Source organism: Chlorocebus sabaeus, chromosome 21 (assembly GCF_047675955.1).
Source record: "Chlorocebus sabaeus isolate Y175 chromosome 21, mChlSab1.0.hap1, whole genome shotgun sequence".
Classification (NCBI taxonomy): domain Eukaryota; kingdom Metazoa; phylum Chordata; class Mammalia; order Primates; family Cercopithecidae; genus Chlorocebus; species Chlorocebus sabaeus.
In genome coordinates this window covers 30,089,094-30,111,583 of record NC_132924.1, presented here as the reverse complement: position 1 = coordinate 30,111,583, position 22,490 = coordinate 30,089,094, and the positions used below count along the sequence as shown (strand labels likewise).

General features: G+C 40.5%; 2 protein-coding genes across 6 annotated transcripts in view; one reads left to right on the top strand and one right to left on the bottom strand.

Annotated features, from left to right (window-relative positions):
* The window catches only part of PDE1C (phosphodiesterase 1C), a 634,171-nt gene that overhangs the window by 11,666 nt on the left and 600,015 nt on the right, over positions 1–22,490 (bottom strand). The gene's annotated exons all lie outside the window — the stretch shown is intronic.
* Positions 519–21,795, top strand: PPP1R17 (protein phosphatase 1 regulatory subunit 17). Of its 2 annotated transcripts, XM_007981668.3 has the most exons (5): positions 520–669; positions 5,764–5,881; positions 8,845–8,997; positions 10,341–10,493; positions 20,557–21,795. In XM_007981668.3, exons 2-5 carry the CDS (start codon positions 5,800–5,802, stop codon positions 20,634–20,636), a joined length of 468 nt encoding a protein of 155 aa, XP_007979859.3. In that variant the 5' UTR covers positions 520–669; positions 5,764–5,799; the 3' UTR covers positions 20,637–21,795. The 2 variants fall into 2 exon arrangements, with proteins under 2 accessions (XP_007979860.3, XP_007979859.3); XM_007981669.3 differs by lacking the exon at positions 8,845–8,997 and having other exon boundaries at positions 519–669.

Here is a 22,490-nt window from a genome sequence, read left to right as displayed (position 1 = left end):
ACTCTGAGCCCCAGCTTCCTCATCAATAAAATGGGATGATGACAGTAGCTCATTTCACAAGGTTGGCATGAGGGTTAAGTAAGTCAATCTGTGTGAAGTCTCTAGAAGAGTGTCTGGCATGTTGGTAGCCTTAAATAAATGTTAGCAGTAGCTACCCTTCTCTTCCTCCTCATGATAGTACTTTGAGAAGGAGCAGTGGTTATTGAAAGTACTCCGGATTTAAACTCAAACAGGTTTGAGAGTCAAAATTAGCTGTGGTCTCTCTTGGGCACATCACTTAACTTCTTTGTGCCTCAGTTTCCATATTTACAAAATCAGGCCAAAAAATCGATTGCATGGGAATTTAATGATGTAGCTGGTTTGTCTGAATTTCTCTGGTGTGCACACTGGAAACTCAAAGCACGACTCTATATTGTACTTTTGTAATGTACAATTATTGCTGTGGAGAGCAGCGATGGAGATGTTAGTCCTCTTTCCTTCTCCATCCCCCTTGCCCTGGTGCCTGTGAAACAGAGCATCCCCATGGCAACAGCAGCAGCTGGTCCCTAGATAAGAGGAGCTGGAGCCGGCCAGCAGCAGCCACTGCCGCAGAGGAGCCAGGCCCAGCTTCGGTGAGCACACACGCCCTCCCTGTCTCTCGCCTTCTCTTCCCTGCATCTGCACTGATTGGTAAGTGCTTCAGATTTTTACTCCAAGAACTTTTGTGGTGAGAAAAGCAAGTTTCCAGTAAGTTACTGGGACAAAGAAGGCTGTAGCTGGTGGCACGGGGTTGTGCTTCAGGGAGCAAGGCTAAGCTGGGGCTGAGTGGAGAGCAGAAAAAGTTACCACTTTCAAGTCATTCTTCCAAGGGAGGGAACTGAGTTTTGTAAAAGCCTGAGTCCTCACAAACTCATTTGCAAAGTTTCAAGATGAAGTTGGTGTATCTGCATATTCACACAGGATAGAGAGGTTTATCTTCCAAGGCTGGGGAAAGTACAGAAAGTATGCTTCTCAAAGCACATCTCCATGCCCTACTTTAAGTCAGACTCTCCTCCAGGAATACTGCCAATTTAGGTTTCCTAAATGAACAAATCTGATTTTAAAAGATGGTACTTTTTGACCTGAATTCAATCCTCTGGTTAAAAAGATGTTTGACAATGAAAATGTATTTTACATAGCCAGAGGGTGCATTAACGAGACACCACATAGGCTGGATACAACCTTCTACCTTTTAATTCCATCAAATGAATCAAGACCTGATTACTTTGGGGGATATTCTTTAGAATATCGTAGGGTAAGCTAAGCGTCAACTTGCTTCTGAGAATCAGTTTTATTATGTTCCCAAGACTTAGAAATGGGTATTCTGCAGTTGGTTTTTGTCTTGAAATATTCTCATCTCATTGCCAGCTTCAGAGAAGGCCAGAGATGGGTTAAGGAGATAATTCTGGTGGATCAATTTAGATAGACATATAATCACAAATGGAGGACTGAAAGATCTAAGAAGGCCCCTTACACTCAGGAAAATGTGTGTGCAGGACCTGGGCTTGGGGCTCCATGTATGTACATTCTATGGTTAATACTCTCAACAACCCTGGAGAAGAGCCACTACCTTCCCCATTTAACAGATTTGAAAACTAAATTTTTGAGAGAACAGGTAACTGTCCCAAGTTCACCCAGCTAGAGAGTGGTACAAGCAGCCAAACCTTGGCTTCTACTTTATATTGACTCACAGCATCCAATCTTACAGGTGAGAGGAAATTTCTTCCCATAAGTTAAAACACATATTCTCACATCCAACTGAGAAAATTGCTCAATGATAAGAGAAAAGACAAAATGTCCAGACCAGCTTTTGACCACACACCGAACCAACTAATGTGTTTCAGCTCTGCTTGTGTGCCTGCCTTTCTGCATTATAGTGGGGTCCCTTTTCTAGCACCCAGTTTCTTCCCCCTTTCAGGTCCTGTTCTCAAAAGAGAAGGTGACCTTTGTCATTAACAATCCCTGTGTATTGTGACAGCAATTTACATATTGCTGCTCTTAGTGGTATTTGCATTTACAAGGGTCTCTCTGTGAAAAGAAAGGTTTTGTCCCTTGTGAAAAGGAAGGTAAGGATTAGTAAGAGCAAGTCACAAGAGTTTAAAATCTGAAGTCTTGAAATCCTTTCTCAAATCCTGAAATCATATCTCTTGGTCTCTTGCATGCTATACTGACTACCTACATTCTGTCAAGCAACCACCACCAGAAGAATAATTCAGATCAATAATCTTTCATTCTCTAATTAAGAAATCTGAAACATTTTGAAAACCAAAAGGTTTGTTGTTAAGTTCAACACAAACTCATTTGGTAGCAAAGCCTGACCTGAAAGAATGTGATTTTTTTGTGGTTTGTCTTTTATGTTGCTTAGTGTGAATATTCATAGTTTTGCTGCAGAAATAATGGATGTGATTGCTGGTGTTCCTGGAGACACCTCTAGAGCTGTTATATAATTTAAAGAGTGCTGATTTCCACAGCACATTTGGCTTCAGGCTTGTCATAAGGGTGGGTGGTTGATACTGCAATGACAGTGGCAATCCACGTCTCTGTGTGAGTGTTAGAATTCAGAGCCTACACTGAACCAATAAGTGGTACGAGGATGTTAAAAAGTCACAAGTCTTTGTAGTAGACACAGTTTATGAAACACCCCCAAATGTGAAGTATTAGACAACAAGCCTCTCTGGAGGCCCTAGCCTTTTGGTTGAAATCTGAAGACCCAGAGGACCAACAATTTAGGCATGAAAGAAAGAGCTGTTGCCTTAAAAAGTTCCCAAATTACAGCGAGATGATAAAACCTTCCCTGGGCAGCCCAATAAGTACAGCATCCCTTTATGACACCTGCTTGGGGTAGAGACTGAATTAAAGAGAGAAAGGCGTGGGCAGAGTCAGGAATAGGAAATGGAAATATTCCATTTCCTATGTCAAGAATTAGACCGACTCATGTCTTACAACAGCTCACTCATAAAGAGCACCTCTTCTCACTGAGGATGGAAATGGAGAGTGAGTTGGGAGATGGGGCCATTATACTAACAGGCTATGACAATTATCAATAAGCCAATACTAAACTCCAAATGTCTTTCCTGTCCACCTACTTGTTCTTTTCTTTGTGCGAAAATTTTCTTCCAAGAAGTCCGTAATGACATCATTCATGATAAAAGTATCTTCTAATCCCATGAGCAAAACACATCCCTGCCCAGCATGGGATATTTTTGTAATGTAAAATCCCAGATCTGGAAATTGTCTCTCAGCCCCTTAGCAAACAGTCTTGCTGGTTCACCACCATCATTCTTTAAATCACACTGATTTAAAATAGTGTTGTTTCTCCCATAGACAAGATGAGCTATGCTGTGGAGGAAGCATGTGTCAGTTTTGTGATGAATCACTAGTTTCCCTCGCCTTGTCCAGGGGCCTCTGACATGTTTGATTATTCAATTCATTGGCCAGAGGCAGGCTTTCTTTTTCTAGTCTGGTGCTGCCATAGCTGCTTTGCTCAGAGGAGGGCTGGACCTCCCATGGCTTAGCATCTGAAAGAAAAGTTCCATTGCTTTTTAGAATCTTTTCATTATACAACAGGTCTTCCTTAGCCAAAAATCTAGCATGGTAGATAGACAACACGACATAAAAATAGCTGCCAGTTGAATTGTGCCTACAATGTGCTCAGCATGCAGCTATGCTATTTCATTTTCACAGTTACTCCGCCCAGTAGGTGTTATTATCTCTATTTTTCCGATGAGGAAACTCAGGGTAAGCTCGGGGGACAGAGAGGGACATATGTGTCTGGGTGCCAGACTGTGTGGGCACCACAAAGATGTCAGCCTTTGCAAATTTTATTGTAGCAGCCTTAGCTTGTGGGGAGAGGGGCCAAAAATGGTGCTATTGCATTAGGCTCCATTTACTCTCACTACATCTTTAAGATTTAGCAACTTCATCGAAGTCGTATGGCTTTTTAGTTTAAGAGCTGAGATTTAACCTAGGTCTATTTGACTCAAGAGTCCAGATTCAAAATAAATAATCTGCTATTAGGCACATAAGAACAGCCATAGGATCCAAGTTAAAAAAACACCTTACCTTTCAAGGGTTGGGGAGAAGGAGAAAGGTCCTAATACCAGATAGGACCTGCAGTAGACAGTAAGTGCCTAGCTTCAAATGATGACTCTCATCCTAAGTGTTTTACTAATGGTAGGTCATTTCAAGATTTTTGAGCCTCAGTTTCTTCTTCTGAGGAATGAACATTTTCACCGGATCCTCTATGGGATAATTTTCAACATAATGTGTATGACTGGGCCCGTGACTTTGCCTGAAGTGGAAGAAAATTGGTTAAATACGTGCGTAAGACCATATTTGATGCTGCCTTGAGACCTCAGCACTCATCCTGAGTGATGTTCCCATGGCCCATCCAAGCTAACAGCATACTTCCTGATGGTCACAGGGAGTTGACAATCTCTATACAAACACTGAAAACAATGGTCTGAATTGATTTCTACTGAAGTCACTCAGTACAATCAGTCTGCACAGAGTGACACTAAAAGCCGTGCTCAAGTGATCAGTTAATAGCTCCATCTGCTATCCAGTGATCTCAGCACATAAAGGAAGAGACTCTTCCGCCTTTGCAGAGAAAACTGGTTTATTCCTCAAAAGACAACAGAGTTGAACTCATTTTATGAGCCTGAAACATTAGCACAACTGGTCTGTGTGTTCATCTGCATGCTGGTTGTCAAGGAATCGCAAAATAAAAGAATTGGTTGGGTGATTTTAATCTTATTCATTCCTCCCCCACCTCTCTTGCTATGGTAGGACAAGAGTAATAAATTATCTAAAAAGAACTCAAGATACAGAATCTAGCCAGGCTCTAATGAAGATTTTCTATAAATCTCAGCTAATGTATTTCTCCTTCAGGCCTGACACATACCCATTCTGGATTTCCACTGCTCCTGGGCAATGGCTATAACTGATAGCTCTGGAAAGTTCAATGAACTTTCCAGGAAAGATGGAGGGTGGGGAGGGAGCAGATTTGTTCTCATGTCTGTAATCCCGAGGGGGAAAATAAAGATCTATCCAAAACCCAGATTTTCTCCTACCATGTTTCTACCACCATCATAATGTGGATGGGGAGGTAGTCTCCTTACTTTATACAATAGTTATAGAATGTAATGATAAAACAAAACAAAACAAAACAAAAACCCCACAACAGAAGCCTTATTCAATTCGGGTTCAAAGGCCCTTTTTTTTTTTTAAGAGACTCGGGTGTCTAATGGAAGTCAGCAGGACTGGACCTGGATATAGGCTTAGCTATTTAATAGACATGTGATTAAATTAATTAAACTTTCTGAGCCTCTGTCTCCTCTTCTGTGAAGTAGACATAATCCTACTTTGCAGAACTCAACAGAAAAAACATACGCAAGGTTTAACCATGATTTTCTGTGACTCTCAGCTAACTCACTTCTCATTCAGACTTGACAATTGCTCATTCTGAAACTCTAAAAGTGTCTCTGAGAGAGGGCAAATATTGGACATTTGATACATGACAATTACCAATAAATCTGTCAGTGTGAGGGTGGGAGGGTTCATTTTATTTTGGCTTAAGTCCCAAGTTTAGAGTTTCTAATAGGGAAGTTTAAGAAGCATACATAAAGAAACAGGATTGAACTGGGAACACAATAGCAAGTGCTCAACAAATATATTTACTTAGTAAATGAATGAATGAATGAATAAACAGAGCCATATTTATTCACTGTTTTTATCCTTCCTTAGTGCTGGAGAAGAAATATATCCACCCACCCTCATTTGATGATGTCCACTGAGCAAATGCAGCCACTGGAACTCTCAGAAGACAGACTGGACAAGCTAGACCCTCGTTGCAGCCACTTAGGTAAACAAATGATTGATTGTGAATGTCAGTGATGGAAGTCAGAGCAGAGGTGTCTCAGCCATTAGGTTTGCAGGCAAGTCAGAGAGAGGCCCCCCTGAAACCTGATAGTCTGTGCCTTCTGGTGACAGCCAACACCAGATGGGCAGGCAAATAGCCATGGGTCTGTGGAGTCTGCCATGTAAATATTAGCTGAAGCACCAGTGAGAAGTTCATTAGAGAGAGAGAAAGAGAGAGAGAGGAAATATCGTCCTCTTTTTCTGGGTCTGACAGAGTCCCAGGCATAGCATTTTTGAGGCAATAAATGGAATGCGTCAGTATAGCTTGTTTCCAGTATTTCCTGACACACTTTTACCCCATGTGCAGCGCCAATAAAATATTTCAAATATCTCTCTTTGCCTATCAAGACAGAATTTTAAATAGCCTTTTTCTGCTTTATTGTCAATCTGTTTCCTTTCCAGAACTGACTTTTTGCATAACCTTTGTAATGAAAATACCAGAAACATTTCTGCCTCTACCCATTTCTAAAAATGAGACACTCAGACTTTTGATGGATGGGCCTTTTGCATATTCATAGTCTTTGTCTATGCCTCGCCTGGTTATGACTCCCCCCTCCTCTCCCCTCTCCCCGTTTGCCATCAAGATATTTTATGTTCAAGATTTCTCCAAAAATGGGGAAAAGTGCAATTGAAGTAAAAGTCAAAATTAAAGCAAATGGCTGTGCACTGAGCAGCATCCTGGGGTTGAATTGTAGCCCATGACAGGTTTGTACCTCCAGAGACCCACAGCAGGGCAGTATCCATTCAGAGCAGCATTCATTTATTCAACACATGACTACGGCATGTAAAATATTGGGGAAAGATTAGCTGTGCTATGTGGCAATAAACTTTTAAAATTGTGTTTGCCACCGGGCATTAGGATACATAGTCCCAAGAGGCTGGGTTTAATCTTGATACTATATCCTGCCAGCAGTGTATCCCTCGGCTTTTTACTTGGCTTTCTGAGCCTCAGTTTCCTCATCTTCAACATGGAGAAAAGAGTATAACACCCTTGTAGACTTAGCATGAGAACTCAATGAAATCATATGTTCAGGGATGGTGTACATATTTAACAACTGATAAAGCATAGGCATTGAAAAATCAGAAAAGGGGTAATAAATGAATGAATAACAGAGTTGCATCTAGACCCACCAAAGTTTAACACATTTAATCCTCAACATTTTAAGGAAATTTACCCAAATAATTTTTAAATAAGAAAGAGAGAAGGAAAGAGAGAAATTTACCTGAATACTTTTTAAATAAAAAAGAGAGAAGGAAGAGAAGGAAATGAAAGGGAAGGGAAGGGACTAAAATATCCAATTACTCTTTTAAAATTTCTCCATATTTATTCATATCTGTAGATCTATCTAGACTATATCCAGGCCATAGTTAGAGTTTCCAAAGAAGACAAAAAGCTTCACTGTCTTGTGGCTTCTTTGAATCCTAACAGAATGTTTCCTTATACAAAATATATTCCAGTTTATTCATTCGAGCATTCATTCAACAAATATTTATTAATTGCTGCTGAAGTGTTAGAAGATAAGGCACCTGTCAGTAAAGCGGTCAGAGAAGACATGCAGAAATAATAACTAGATCATCTTTTAAATATGTTACTTGAACAAAAATGCTGTGAATATTAAGAAAATGAGAACGAACCTTCAGGACTGAAGTTAGTACAGATAGATTTATGAAGATGGGAAGCTTCCCCCTAAATTTAGAGGAAGGTTAGAGGGTGAGCAATGGCCAGAGTGAATATTTTGGGACATCTGAAATATATCAAATGTATCAGATGCTTTACAAACATTAACAAATTTAGCTCTGTGTCTTAACACACACACACATACACACAAACACACACACACATACACACACTGATTTAATATTAGTATTATCCCCACTCTAAATATTGAGAGAACATTAAAGTTTCTAGAAATAAAATTCCAAGTTCTCAGAACTAGAAAATGACAAGAGTCCATGTTTGAACTCAGATCAACTTGACCCCACTTAACCATTCAACATCCATTTAATGGAGGGAGAGGCAATTAAGAATAAAATCACAAAAAGACTGTAATCCTTAATCTCCAGAAAGGCTGTGTCTGGAGCAGGGGGTAAACCATTATGGAACAGTGAACCATTGCTGAAACAATGACAGCGAAGCCCAAAGCAGAGCAACACAAAGGACAGAGGAGTAAGAGGGAGCAGGGAGAGACTTGAATGGGCAGGGCATGATCAGATTGGATTCATTACCCATAACGACTTCTGATGGACTCGATGTAAAAGCCAGTCTTCAAAGTTCTGGTGGGGTAATGCAGAGGATTGAGAAAAGTAAAGAAATGAATTAGAAGACAGTAGGATCTTGAGTTAGGATGGGCAAATAGGAGGGTTACAAAGCCAGGAACAGTGAAAAGACAAATATGAAACCTGAGGCCTGGATCACCAGGCGAATGGAGCTGGCACAATGATGAAGTCAAGTGAGAAATTCACTGAGGACCGAGGGAATCTTTCCAAGATCGAGGGAAATTTAGGTTTTGTACTGGCCCTTGGGGTGTCCAAAGACAGCAAGTCTTGAGCAAAAAGAATGGAGGCACGTTCAGCAGAGATAGCCTATTCTCCCATCAGAAAGTTAACTCAAACCCACTGTGTGGCTTGCTGGACCATATTTTTTAAGTTTTCTTTGCCTCAGTGATCCATCCATTTGAGTTTCCTTAATCTGGAGTTTTACAGAATTCTAGTTTTCGATTTTGTTATACGAATTTATGCAAGGCTAATAAAGTCCTTTGTAGAATAGGCCATAATAAATAAACACTTTTCCTTTTCAGGCCAAATCACCTCTGCACCATCATCAATTGTAATTAGGAACCGAACAGTTTGTGACTGGATCCTTAGTCATGTTATATTCTTTATTTCTTTGTATCCTGTCAAAATTAGATGATCTTTCAGACCAGTTCATTAAGGACTGTGATCTCAAAAAGAAGCCTAGAAAGGGAAAAAATGTACAGGCCACCCAGAATGTTGAGTCAGACCAAAAAAAACCAAGGAGGAAAGATACACCGGCGCTGCACATCCCACCTTTCATACCAGGTAATGGACAAAGTCATCTGCACAGCTCTAAAGGAGAGCCACTTGCAACTAGGTTGCATTGGTCGTACACATTTTTCCTTAAATATTCAGGTATGTTAAAGTAATTTGTGCACTAGCCACCTCTGTATCTCTGTGTTAGTTACAATATAGCAAGCTGCTATAACAGATACATTCTAAAATATTAGGGGCTTAATACAATAAAAGTTTATTTTTTTACCTACCAATAGTTAAATCATGGGGTATGAAGGCAAGCTCTGCTCCAAAGAGTCATTCAGGGAACCAGTCTGATGTGTTTTGACATCATAAACACATGGTGAGCAAAGTCACCACGAGCTTCCACAGTCACGATGAGTACCAACGTCCAGCAGGCATGGGAGGTAGACAGAGTGGAGGACTGGCAGGGGGATTTACATGAACCAGGCCTTCATCAGTCACCAGGCCTCACCTGACAATGAGGAAAGTCGGGAAATGGGCCCAGCTCAATGCTCAAGAGAAAAGCAAAGCAGTCTGGCAAACAGCTAACATGTCTCTGTAACACCCTTGGATGTGATGCATGACATTCTCTTATTCTCAAAAGTTTTGCCTTGCTTTGCTTTCTTTTCTCCCTTCCTCTTGGTCACTAATTTACTGTCATCTCTGTTCACAGCACACCTTGAGGGTTGCAAAGCAAATGAAACATAGATCTTTCTGGGAACGATCTTTCAGTTTTCTAAGAAATAACAACAGCACATAATAGTTGAAATATGCAGTAAGAAGTGACATCATAAGGAAGTTCTTAAAAAGGACCATTGGGGCTCAGTGTGGGTAGCGAATTGTGGAAAATTTTATGCAAGAGGCTGTTTTTAGAGAGTTACTCAATGACGGAGAAAAATTTCACTGTAGCATAGAGGTGAGAAAGCAGGAGGGTGGAGGTATCAGGGCATAAGTGTGCAGACACAGTCTGCAGTACATCAAATGAACCCCTCTGACTGAAGAGGATGGGATTTGGAGGCAGAAAAACTTGGGCTCAACTGCTCTCGGACACCTATGAGCTGTAATACCCTGGGCATATTTCTTTGCCTCACTTCCCTCAGCTATGTGACGGTGGCCATAATACTAAATTCCTCAGGGTTTTTGTGAGGCTAAAATAAAATCAAGCATACAAAACCTTTTGCATGGACAACGTTCCTAGTGGAGCCTCAATAAATACTAATGCTTCTTATTAAAAAGACTTGCTTTATTAAAGTAAGTTTGGAAAGCTATATTGACTGTCTTCACCAGATGTCTATAAATATGCATAGTCCTCATATATTAGGATATATGTATTTGACCCTGTTTCTCTCTGTGTTCCCCTAACCATGCAGGTGTGTTTTCAGAACATTTAATTAAAAGATATGATGTTCAAGAGAGACATCCAAAGGGCAAAATGATTCCTGCTCTTCATAACACTGACCTGGAACAGAAAAAGCCAAGGAGAAAAGACACACCTGCCCTGCACATGTCCCCCTTTGCAGCAGGTAAAAAAGCTGGTGTAGGGCATTTGCAGGGGGTGACAGGGACAGGTCAAGAGCCTTACCATCTGGAGGTCCCCAGGGCCTGGCCGTTGTCCTGGCCCAGCAAGCTGCATTGTGCTGAAGTGCTCTGGGGAGAAGCCACACTCACTGCTACCTTTTAGGTTTATCTCCACTAGTAGCTCCCCAGGGGCTGATCTGGGGATGGGAAAGGGTCAGAGCATTACTCATGCCTCAGCAGAGCTGGTTGAATTCACTGAGCCAACGGAATAGAAATGTCAGTGGGTCCTTGAGAAGAGCTGGAATGCCCTCCTCCCAAGGCTTCCACGGATTTTGCGTCTTATGACTGGTTCTCCTGAGATACTTGAACTAATTGGCCAAATCCTTAAAATGAGAGACAGAAAAAGAGATGCAGAAATATGGATAGCTATCTTAATATGTGTCAAATCAAACAAACAAATAAAAATCATACTGAACTATGAGTACAGCCCCAGTCTGTAAAGGAGCTGCTCTGTGAGATATAGTCCTTGTCCTTGACAAGTGCAAGTTAGGAATAAGACATGTACATTCATGACTAGAGTATGACTCTGTGTGTATGTGTGCATTTTATACAGATCGTTGTGTTGGGGGAGTGACAGAGGGGAAAATATGCTAATGTTTATTGAGTTTCTACTAAATGTTAGGCACTCAGTTTGTCATGTCTCATGGATTTTTATAAATTAACTAATGTAATAGAGAGGCTATTATCTCGTTTTACAGATTAAGAAACTGAGAGAATTTAATTAACTTACTCATCTGCTTTAAAGTCTTATGTGGATAAAATTGATAGATGACTAATTGGCTAATTGGTTGGATCAAAGATAAGATGACTAGATGGATAAATGAAGGGATAAAATTATGATCAAGTTCAAACACTAAAATGTGGCAGAATTGGGGCTCAAACCCAGGTCTATCTCACCTTTGGGCAGTTTTTCACTGATCTGTACTGTAGTTTGGAAGTTTAGCATTATAGGAATAGAAGAAACACTCTGGGGAGAAGATAAAATTTGGCTGTGGTTATAAAACTGTATTTCCCCACTGTTTCATTTAATAAAGAAAAAAATTGAAAAAACAGCTCAGAAGAAGAAATTACGACAAAAACAGTCAGGGGCTTAAGATTCCCAGCTACATTAGAGGCTCTGGTTCTATGCTCAATGGGATTTGTGTTCTCTACACTTCTGTCCTTGTTCCTCCACCTCTTCTTCTCTTCTCACATCCACTTACCTCTATCCATCCCGTTGTGTTCATCACTTACCTGTATACCAAGATGAATGATGAGTTTATGACCCCACCTAGTCATGTCAGGGACAATTCCCTCTCTGTCTCTTTCACACACACACATTTCTACGTACCAACTTTTCTAAGCACTGACTACATGCAAGCTTCTGAGATCATGCACATGTGCTAAAAGTACAAGGAGTTTAGGACATGCAGAAGTCTAATCTTCAAACTGTCTTCGTCCTTTTAACAAATATTTACTGAGTACTTGTCATGTCCTGGGCTCTGTTCTAGGCAGTGGTACTGGAAGAAAGTCAATAACCATATAGATAAATACATAATAGAAAGTCTGCTAGGAATAAATGCTGTGAAGAAAATAAAGTTAGTTAGATGAAGAATGGAAGATAGAAATTGCTTCTTTAGATTTCCAAGGTGCACAGGGAAACCTTTTCTGAGGAAGGGATATTTAAGCAGAGACCTCAGGAAAATGTGGGTGTGCCATGGAGGTAACTGAGCAGAGTATTTGAGGCAGAAAAGACAAATCCAAGAGTCCTAAGGCAGTGATGTCTTTGGCTTCTGCTCAGTCAATATTTACTGAGTGTCTACTGTGTGCCAGGCATAGCTGAAGTACTGGGCATACACTGGAAAACAAACCCCAAAGATAAAGTCCTTGCTCTCTTGGTGTTTATACTCTAGGTGGGAGAGATAATTAAATACTTGGTGCTAAAGGAGGAAAAAGAGGTTTCTCTAAAACTCACAGTCAGGCAAATTGGACACCAGAAGATGACTCGCTCAGAAAGAGGAAAGGCTGTGAGGTCTGCCTTCATTATTTCCCTGGGCAGGATCTGTTGGCCCTCAGTAACATCCTGCATCAGTCATTACCTCATTCAACACTGAGTCAACTGTGATGGCCCATCACAGCTCTCTTACCTCACTGGGACATGAAGGATAAAGCTGTTCCTGTTTTCTAACAGAGAGGGGAGCAAGCCAGCACGGTCCCCCAGTGAAAGGGCCTTCACAGATGATTTTTTGGTAGTATTCTGTCTTCTTTCAGAGAAGTTTTAATATGGGTCAAGGGGTCCAGAGATCTTGGAATAACTGATTTAAGAATAATAGACAACAGTCACAATTTGTTAAGTCTGACTGTTTCCCAAGGGGAGAAGGAATTGTTACTGGGTGATATTTCCATACTAGAGGTCTGCAGTGTTAATGAAATATAGGCCTACCTCATTCCATTTCTCTTCACTTTTTTGTGCTTTTCAGATTTTGATTTTTTTAACAAAATTGGATGTTTTTGGTAACCCTGCATCTAGCAGGTCTATTTTTCCAGCAGCAAGCACCATTTTTTCAGTAGCACGTGTTGACTTCATGTCTCTGTATCGCATTTTAGTAATTCTTGCACTGTTTAGAATTTTATTATTATTATTATTATTATATCTTTTAAGGTGATCTGTGATCAGTGATGCTTGATGTTACTATTGTAATTGTTCTGGGATGCCACAAACCTCGCCTATATAAGACTGTGAACTTAATCTATAAGAGGTGTATGTATTCTGTCTGCTTCACTGACAAACCATTCCCCCATCTCTCTCCCTCTCCCCTGGCTTCCCTATTCCATGAGACACAAAGATACTGAAATAAAGCAAATCAATAACCCTACAGGGGCCCTTAAGTGTTCAACTGAAAGGAAGAATTGCACATCTCTCACTTTAAATCAAAAGCTAGAAATGATTAAGCTTAGTGAGAGAGGCAGGTTGAAAGCCAAGACAGGCTGAAAATTAGGTCTCCTGTACCAACCAGTTAGCCAAGAGCCAAGTTGTAAATGCAAAGGAAAAGTTCTTGAAGGAAATTAAAATTTCTACTCCAGTGAACACAGGAACGATAAGAAAGTGAAACATCCTTATTGCTGATATGGGGAAAGTTTCAGTGGTCTGAATAGATCACACCAGCCACAACCCTTCCTTAAGCCAAAGCCTAATCCAGAACAAGGTCCTAACGCTCTTCAATTATATGAAGGTTGAGAGAGGGGAGGAAGCTAGCAGAGAAGAAAAGTTGGAAGGTAGCAGAATTTGATTCGATATTTAAGGAAAGAAGCCATCTCCCATAAAAGTGCAAAGTGAAGTAACAAATGCTGATGTAGAAACTGCAGGAAGTGATACAGAAAATCTAGCTAAGATAATTGGTGAGAGCGGCTACACTAAACAATAGTTTCTTAATGTAGATTAAACAGCCTTCTATTGGAACAAGATGTCATCTAGGCCATTCATAGCTGGAAAGGAGATGTCAATGCCTGGCTTCAAAGCTTCAAAGGACAGGCCAACTCTCTTGTTAGGGGATAATGCCCTGGTGACTTTAAGTTGCAGCCAATGTTCATTTACTATTCTGAAAATCCTAGGGCCCTTATGAATTATGTTAAATTGAGTCTGCCTGTGTTCTGTAAATGGAACTACAAAGCCTGGATAAAGGCATACATGTTTACAGCATAATTTACTGAATAATTTAAGCCTACTGTTGAGACCTACTGCTCCAAAAAAAGACCCCTTTCAAATTATTACTGCTCATTAACAATGTACCTCATCACCCAAGAGCTCTGATGGAGGCACACACAGAGATTAATGTTGTTTGCATGCCTGCTAATGTATCATCTATACTGGCGCCCCTGGATAGAGGAGTTACTTCAACTCGTAAGTCTTGTTATTTAAGAAACACATGTTTTGCAAATGTAGAGCTGCTATAGATAGCGATCCTTCTGATGGATCTGGACAAAGTAAATTGAAAACCTTCTGGAAACAATTTGGTATTCTAGATGCCATTAAGAACATTTGTGACTCAAGGGAGGAGGTCAAAATATCAAAACTATCAGGAGTTTGGAAGAAGTTGATTTCAACCTTTATGAATGAGTTTGAGAGGTTCAAGACTTCAGTGGAGGAAGTAACTGCAAAAGAAATAGCAAGAGAATTAGAATTAGAAGTGGGGCCTGAAGATATGACTGAATTGCTGCAATCTAATGATAAAACTTGAATGGATGAGGAGTTGCTTCTGATAGATGAGCAAAGAAAGTGGTTTCTTGAGATGAAATCTACTACTGGTGAAGATGCTGTGAACATTGTTGAAATTACAACAAAGGGTTTAGAATATTATATAAACTTAGTTTATAAAGTAGCAGCAGGGTTTGAAAGGATTGACTCAATTTTGAAAAAAGTTCTGCTGTGAGTAAAATGCTGTCAAGTAGCATCACATACTAGAGCAGAATCTACTTTGAAAGGAAGAGTCCATCAATGCAGAAAACTTCACTGTCATCTTAAGAGATTGCCACAGCCACCTAACCTTCAGCAACCACCTCTCTGATCAGTCAGCAGCCGTCAACATTGAGGCAAGCCTCTCTAAGACTCAGTGAAGACTCAGAGAATCATTAGCATTTTTTAGCGAAAAAGTATTTTTAAATTAAGCTACGCTCATTATTTTTAAAGACATAATGCTATTTATTTCACAGTTAGTAGGCTACAGTATAGTGTAAGCCTAACTTTTATGTGCACTGGGAAACCAAAAAATTTGCATGGCTCTCTTTATTGTGATATTTGCTTTATTGCAGTGATCTGGAAGAACCTGCAACATCTCTGAGGTATGCCTGTAATAAAATTTTTTAGAAGTCCTACAAAAGGAATCACTTTGACTTTGTATAACCCAGATCTGATCTATTTTCCATAGAACTTTTTCTGGTACTACCTATTAGTTTTACTAGTCTAGTCATTCTATAGATTATGCTACGATATGGGAAATTCTGCCTTAGAATTGTGATATGGCTTAAATCGACTTTTCACCTTTTTTTTTTTTTTTTTTTTTGTCTCTACCAATAGATTGTTGTTTCCAAATAAGATGAGAAGAAAATAGAAGCATAGGCAGGGTCACATGTTTTCAGACTTGCTAGGAAGGAGCAGAGCTAGGCAGGGTGGTACAGAGCATGAGTAATGGAGAAATGGCCCAAGGACCAGGGGAAGCTCTGAACCTCCCTCATCTGTGTTTCTCATAGGTTAAGTGCATTCCTACCTAGGTGAATCCTCTAATCCATCACATGTTTTCCCTCAGGCTCTGCCTCTGTCCAGGTCCCAACTACCTTTCAATAGTCATCCAGCTCAAAGCCTCTGCTATCAGACTCCTTCAGGTCCAAAATGACTGTTTTCTATTCTTAACTAACTCTGTATTAGTCACGGCATGCAAATACACAAAACTTTGTCATCTCGTTTAGTATTGTCTTTATTCTTCTTGTTGCCTGTATTGTCGCTGCTGCTTAAATTGACTTACATCAACAACTTGCATGATGAATTCATGAGGACTGGCTGTGACTGCCTTATGTTTCTGGTATTGATCTTCATATCTAGTCTAATCACTTCTACATAGCAATACTCACTACATATATGCTGGTTTGATATTTTATCTGGCAATCACAATTTTGCAATACCTAATGGAGACTGATTATTTTCTGTTCATGCTTGTATCTGTTTTTATTGAAGACCTTCTAGGAGAAGACTTGGTAGAGAAACAAAAATATTTACGGGCAGGGAGTCATCCTAGTATACAAAATTGAATATGGGCTTTGGATTCACAAAGGTCTAGGTTTCATCCCTGGTTCTGCTCCATACTAGCTTTGTGACCCTGGACAATTAACAAAAACTGTAAAACTTTCTTCATTTTGCCCATAAATCTAAAAGGGGACCATAAATATGTCTCCCAGCATTGTTAACACAATTAAATAAAGTACATAAACCACTTGGCAGAGTTCTTGGCTATCAAAAACTCTCAACAAATGTTAGTTCCTTCCATTCTCTATTCAATCTTATATTCTGTGAGATAAATCAAACCATTTCTGAAGGTGAGAATTGTCTAAGCCACAGCATTTTACTTCTCTGTATAAATCTGCTGATTCAAGGAACTTCCTAATGGGTTGAGCTCATTTACCTGACATGAGAGCTGCCTATATCCCAATATCTACATCCTAAGAGAGTAGCTTCTCAATTGAATCAAAAATGTTTATCAAACAACACAGAGTAAACAAGAGTTGGGGGTGGGGATGGGGAGAGGCTGGATAGCCATAGCCTCTGTATACATTATGGAATTCCTTGAATCAGCAAATCTCTATATCATAAGTAAGTGCAATTACAGATATTGTGTGATTCTATCTTTCATTAGCATATTAGCTGAAGTACTTTATTTTTGAAGCGCCTTTTAGTAGCTAAAGATTTGGCAGTAATCGAAATGGTAGTTAAGCTGATAAGGATAGAGCCTTCGGCAGATGTTCAGAAGGACTCACATTGGTTCTAATAAGGGTGTTGAGAGAAACTCACAGACAAATACACTCTGGAGACATCTCTCATTAGCCCTTGGCAAGTGAAAACTGGACAAGGATCCAGTCTGTCTTCTAAATCTCTTGCTAACTACCTTCACTCCCCTTAGTTAATGAGCTTACTTGACAGGTTCCAACTGCGAGCACAGCCCTTCAAAGGGGTCATCTCAAGCTTCTCTGCCAGACTCAGGCTTGCTCCCAGCTTGGCCTATGGTTGCCAGGGGCCCTCATCTCAGTGACTGCACGGCAGACAGCATTGGTTCTGACTAGTCAGATCTGGGTAACCAAGGCCTGCTTAAGAGCGAAAGAAGTGTTATTAGAGGTTTGTCACAAATGGAACCATGAAAAAGGCATAATGAGGCTGGAAGCATTGAAGAGAATCCTCCTAGAATGTTGTCCATGAGCTGTGGACATTTGGGCAGTTTGGGACATCGAAGATGAAAATCCTGCGCTTCTACATGAGAAAGGGACCAGGATGTCCATTGAAAGTGACACGTCTTCTGTCTTGCTGGGAATAGAACATTTTCTCTAGTGTGACTTATCAGAGGAGGTGGTGTCCTAGCCCTGGCTCCCTGAGACCATAATGTAATGTGCATGAACTATTTTAGCTGGTGCTCTGGGTGGGATTGTGCTCTACAACAGCTTGCTGCAAAGCTGATTGGCCCTTGGAGACTTCGGACTGGCAGCCTTGGTCTTAAAACCCACTAAGCTCTTACAAGCAGCCAAGTTCCCTAAACTCTTCTGTATAGAGAGAGGTTGAAGGGAAGGAAATGACATTTGCTAAATCCCTATTGTATTCTAAGTCTTGTGCCAGATGTTAGCATATCCTTAGAGAATCTCATGGTTCAATAGGGGAGAAGGATGTATTGTCCAGTGATTCCTACAATGTGAAATATGCTGTAACAGAGGTTCATGTATGATGTGGCTGCAGCCACAATGTGGGCCTAAGTCTATTTGGGGACATCACATATTGTGGAAGATACAAATTACTTGTTCTCCAATTTTACAGGTGAATAAACTGAGGCTCAGACAGGTTAAGTGAGTGCTCAAGGCTTAATGATCACCAAAGGCAAAGCTTTCTGGTTTCAGGATCTGCATATTCCTTTAATGGTGCACCTCTGCTTCCCCTGAAAGCATGAGGGTCAGAAGGAGATTAAACCAGACCAATGCTTCCAAAACCCAGGCCATCTTCATGTCACCAAAGCATCAAGAACAAGAATGCAGTGGTGACATGTAGATACTCCTGATTTAAGGCTCATCCTAAGCAATGATATCCAAGAAATCAAGATTTCTACGAGCTACCATATATTTTTTCATTATAAGACATTAAAATTAATTCTTAACTATATTAATATAAAATGCTGGTTCACCCTCTACTTGAAATTATCTCCTGTGCTCCTGTGGACAGCCCAGCCTACTTTGGGAAGGGCTGGCTGTGATGGTTTAACAGGCTCTTCTTATTCCTGAAATAGCAGGAACTTTTGGGGGAGTCAGCGAGGAGCAGATTCTCGTATGATTAAGTTTCCAGGGTAGCAAAAGTAACCAGAAAGTTGATCTGCATTTGGGAACTTAAAGGCTCTTGCCCACTTTGAATCAACTCGATTTTGGCTTAATGTGAAGAGATATCAAAGAAGGAAGGATGGAAACATTTGGGGCTCGGCATAGCTGACTCTATGTTCTCCTGCCATGCTAGCCTTAATTCCAAACAGAAATCCAAATCTCTGTGCAGCTGGTGTACGAGAAATATCTCCCACTGTGTTTCATAAGTGATTTATGCAAAAGCTGTGGTTTCAGCCAGACTCTTGAAATTGTTTTTCTCCTCCAATAAATACCAGCTAATTGGTAAAGAACCCATGTGAACAAACTAGGAACTGAAACAAATGAATAGTCATTAAGATCAACACATAGTTTTCATTAATTTGCTGCTGTTGAATGGAGTCCAGTGTGGTAGAAAGGCCTCTTGTGGTGCACAGCTTCTCTTTCTCAAGTGTAGATCTTTATAAAATGCTTCATGAACTGGAAGGCCTCTCATTATGAAAAGAAGGAAGGAGGCAGTGCGAGGCAGTGGTGGGGAAGCTGGCTGGAGTGGGATGACGGGGACCATGAAGGACTGGCCTTCCATCACAGCTTCCTTTGACCTTTCATTAAATGACCTTACTTTATACTTTACAGGATGAGCAGAACCATGTGACCCTTATTGGCTGGTCCTTTCTGGGGTGATCAGTCCAGAAAATTGTGCTCAGACTTCTGAATTTCACAGACCAGTAATTTTTTTTTTTTTTTTTTTTTTTTTTTGAGACAGAGTCTTGTCCTGTTGCCCAGGCTAGAGTACAGTGGTATAATCTTGGTGCACTGCAATCTCTGTCTCTGGGTTCAAGGGATTCTTCTGCCTCAGCCTCATGAGTAGCTGGGATTACAGGTGCCCGCCACCATGCCTGGCTAATTTTTGTGTTTTTCCTAGAGATGGGGTTTCACCATGTTGGCCAGGCTGCTGTCTAACCCCTGACCTCAGGTGATCCACCCACCTCGGCCTCTCAAAGTGCTGGGATTATAGGCATGAGCCACCATGCCTGGCCCAGTACATTTTTTAAACAAAATACTGTGGATCCCGACATAGGAACAGCAACTTTTTATTTTGCTTTATAAGGCTGCATTTTAAAAACCTTCTAACATCTCTAAAATTTCATAAAACAAAGGATATTTTAATCCCCAAAAGAAGGAAAAATAATCTCAAAATAAAGAACAGCTTTTAAAAGTGTAGGCATACAGCCATATGAAAAGCTCAGTACACTTTCCTTATTTTCTCATTTTGCTCCGAACCATGTGAACGTCATCACCTCCTGGTACAGTACTGACATTTGGAAATGGCATGTCCAGAGCCTGAGCTCAATATTTCCCTGGATGTAAAATGCTTTTAAGTTTGACTTCCTGAGGCTTACCAGTTCTTTTCGAAAGGTAAATAAACGAGCAAATATTAAAGGGAAAGGAAAAGCCGACATTTAGTTGCTCTGGGTTAAACATTGTGACATATATCTTATTTAATTGTCACAATAACCCTTTATAATAATTGTTACTGTCCTCATTTTATATTGAGAAGACTTAGATGTGAATGTGTTTTCTGGCCCGACACAGATTAAGTGAGTGGCAGAACTGTGAGTGCAAAGCAATTGGTTACTTTCCATCCCTCCATGCTGCAAGTTTAGGAGCAGAACTTAGAGAAGAAGATAAAGGCTGCCTCTGACTTCCAGGTGGTGCATCCCTTTGTAACCAGAATAGCGTCCTCATTGAGCACCTCTGGGAAGGCCAGATAAAGCCACCCAGCTCCCTCTCTGGGTTGATACTTTTAGCAGATAGCCTTGTAGACACTAAGGTTTCTGGGTTGCCATGCTCCTTTGTACTGTGTCTATTGGCAAGGTTGCCTAATGTTTTAATTAGAGGCACTTAATTGCAGGTCTGTGCTTTGTTTTGCAGGTGTGACATTGCTCAGGGACGAGAGACCCAAAGCAATCGTGGAAGATGATGAAAAGGATGGTGACAAGATAGCTATTTAAAGATAGTTCCCCTGAGACCACTTGTAAATGGGTTAGCTTGGTTCCCTATGGTGACCTAGAGAAAAAATAGACTTGTTTCTGCTCTCGTTTTTGTCATCGTCTGACTTTAAGATTCAGACACCTTCTCCCAAGGAGATGTATGCCATCAAATTGCCAGTCACCTCTTTGTCTCTGTCTTCTTTCTGAGTATGGTTTCTATTCTGTGTTTTGAATTTTTATTTTCTAATGCAATGGAAAAGAAACAGATCATCCTAAATGAGGAGGTAACAGGGAAAGCACTGGGGTTCAGTTTCTGCATCTTCTGGATCAATTCACAGAGGAAAGATTGTGGATTATGTGGGCTCCTTCTTGGTTTTTGCTGCTGAGCAGGACTTGACTTAGCATCATCCAAGCACCAGTCCAAGTGGGGTTCCCTGTTGCCAGTTAGATGAAAATGTTTGGACTCTAACTCACTGATTGCTTTGGAGAAAAAGGTCTTTTATTTCTCCTGTCCTATCTTAAGGGTCCAAATGTCTCTGGTGAAGTTCCTAAGACCCTTGTCCCAGATACTCTAAATATGACTGTATGAGCTGGGGGGGTCAACCCAGCCCACCATGCCTTGGCTGATGATCCCAGAGGCAGAGAGTGCTGGTCTGTCTGGGAAGCTTAGCAATGCATCTTTAAATTTATTTTTGTTTTTAAAAATATTTCTTGTCCCAACATTTGTGAGTTGTGTCACAAGTAAGTAATTATCAATGGTAGATAAAATATCAATGATTGTGATGAATTTACTTAAAAAAAATTAAAGTCAGTGAAAGCCATTGTGTTATTTTTAGCATTCTCACTTATTTAAACTTCAATACACTTTCCTGGACGAGAGGGGAGAGTGTGGTGTTAGCTAGTGAGTGGAGGTCTGTATATTGTCCTTGCCCCAGCGTGTGATCTGTGGATGCCCACAGGAAAGCATACAGGTCTCATCCACCAGGCAATAGACAGGAGAGAGGTGAGAACTATTCTTAGAAGGAGGAAAAGTAGATATGCAAATTGTCACAACTAAGAGTGATAATTTGGTAGCTCTGTATGTATGCTGGTTCCAGCTGTTTAATCCCTTCTGTCTTTCTGTTCTCACAAAGATGGAAAAGATGCAGGAGCTTGCCGGAAATAAAGCTACATCTATCCACATCTCTGTCCTGGTGCATTTCTCCTAAAAATACTCAGTTTACTCACGGTTATAAAGAGCAGAGGTTGCAAAAGAGACTCACAACGTTTTGCTTTTTTTTTTTTTTTTTTTTTTTTTTTTTTTTTTTTTTTTTTTTTGGTCTGCAGCGATTTTAAAATGTTTGTATTTGCTGTTAATATTTAATGATCCAGTCAGGAAAAGTGATGCAAAATTCTGGATTTCCAGATTCTCTTGGAAAAATATCTCAAGACCTGTCAATTTTGGGCCTGATTAGAATCATGGCAGCATCAGTTGGAACTGATTAGTGGATGCCACTTTTAGAAGGAGCGTGCATTCTTGTTTGCCATATTCCCCACCTGGAGTATATCATTCATTGACTCCAGTTTGGAGTCCCCTTAGTGAAGACGCATATTGTGATGCTAATGATCTCACCTTTTTTATTCCAGCACTCCATGCTTCACTCCCACTTCTGATGCCCCAACCCCAGCTTTGGGTGGAGGGGAATAAAATTGTGGCTGGGGTGTTGGTTGAAGCATAATTGGTGAAGGAGGGCACCATAAAGTGTTTACAAAACCAAAAGCAATCACAGGTCTATGGATAAGAGGATAGTGTAATCACCAGCAGCAATGTTTACAAAGGGATCTTTACTCAGAAAACACAGTCTCACCTCATCCTTTCAGATTTGCTGTATGAAC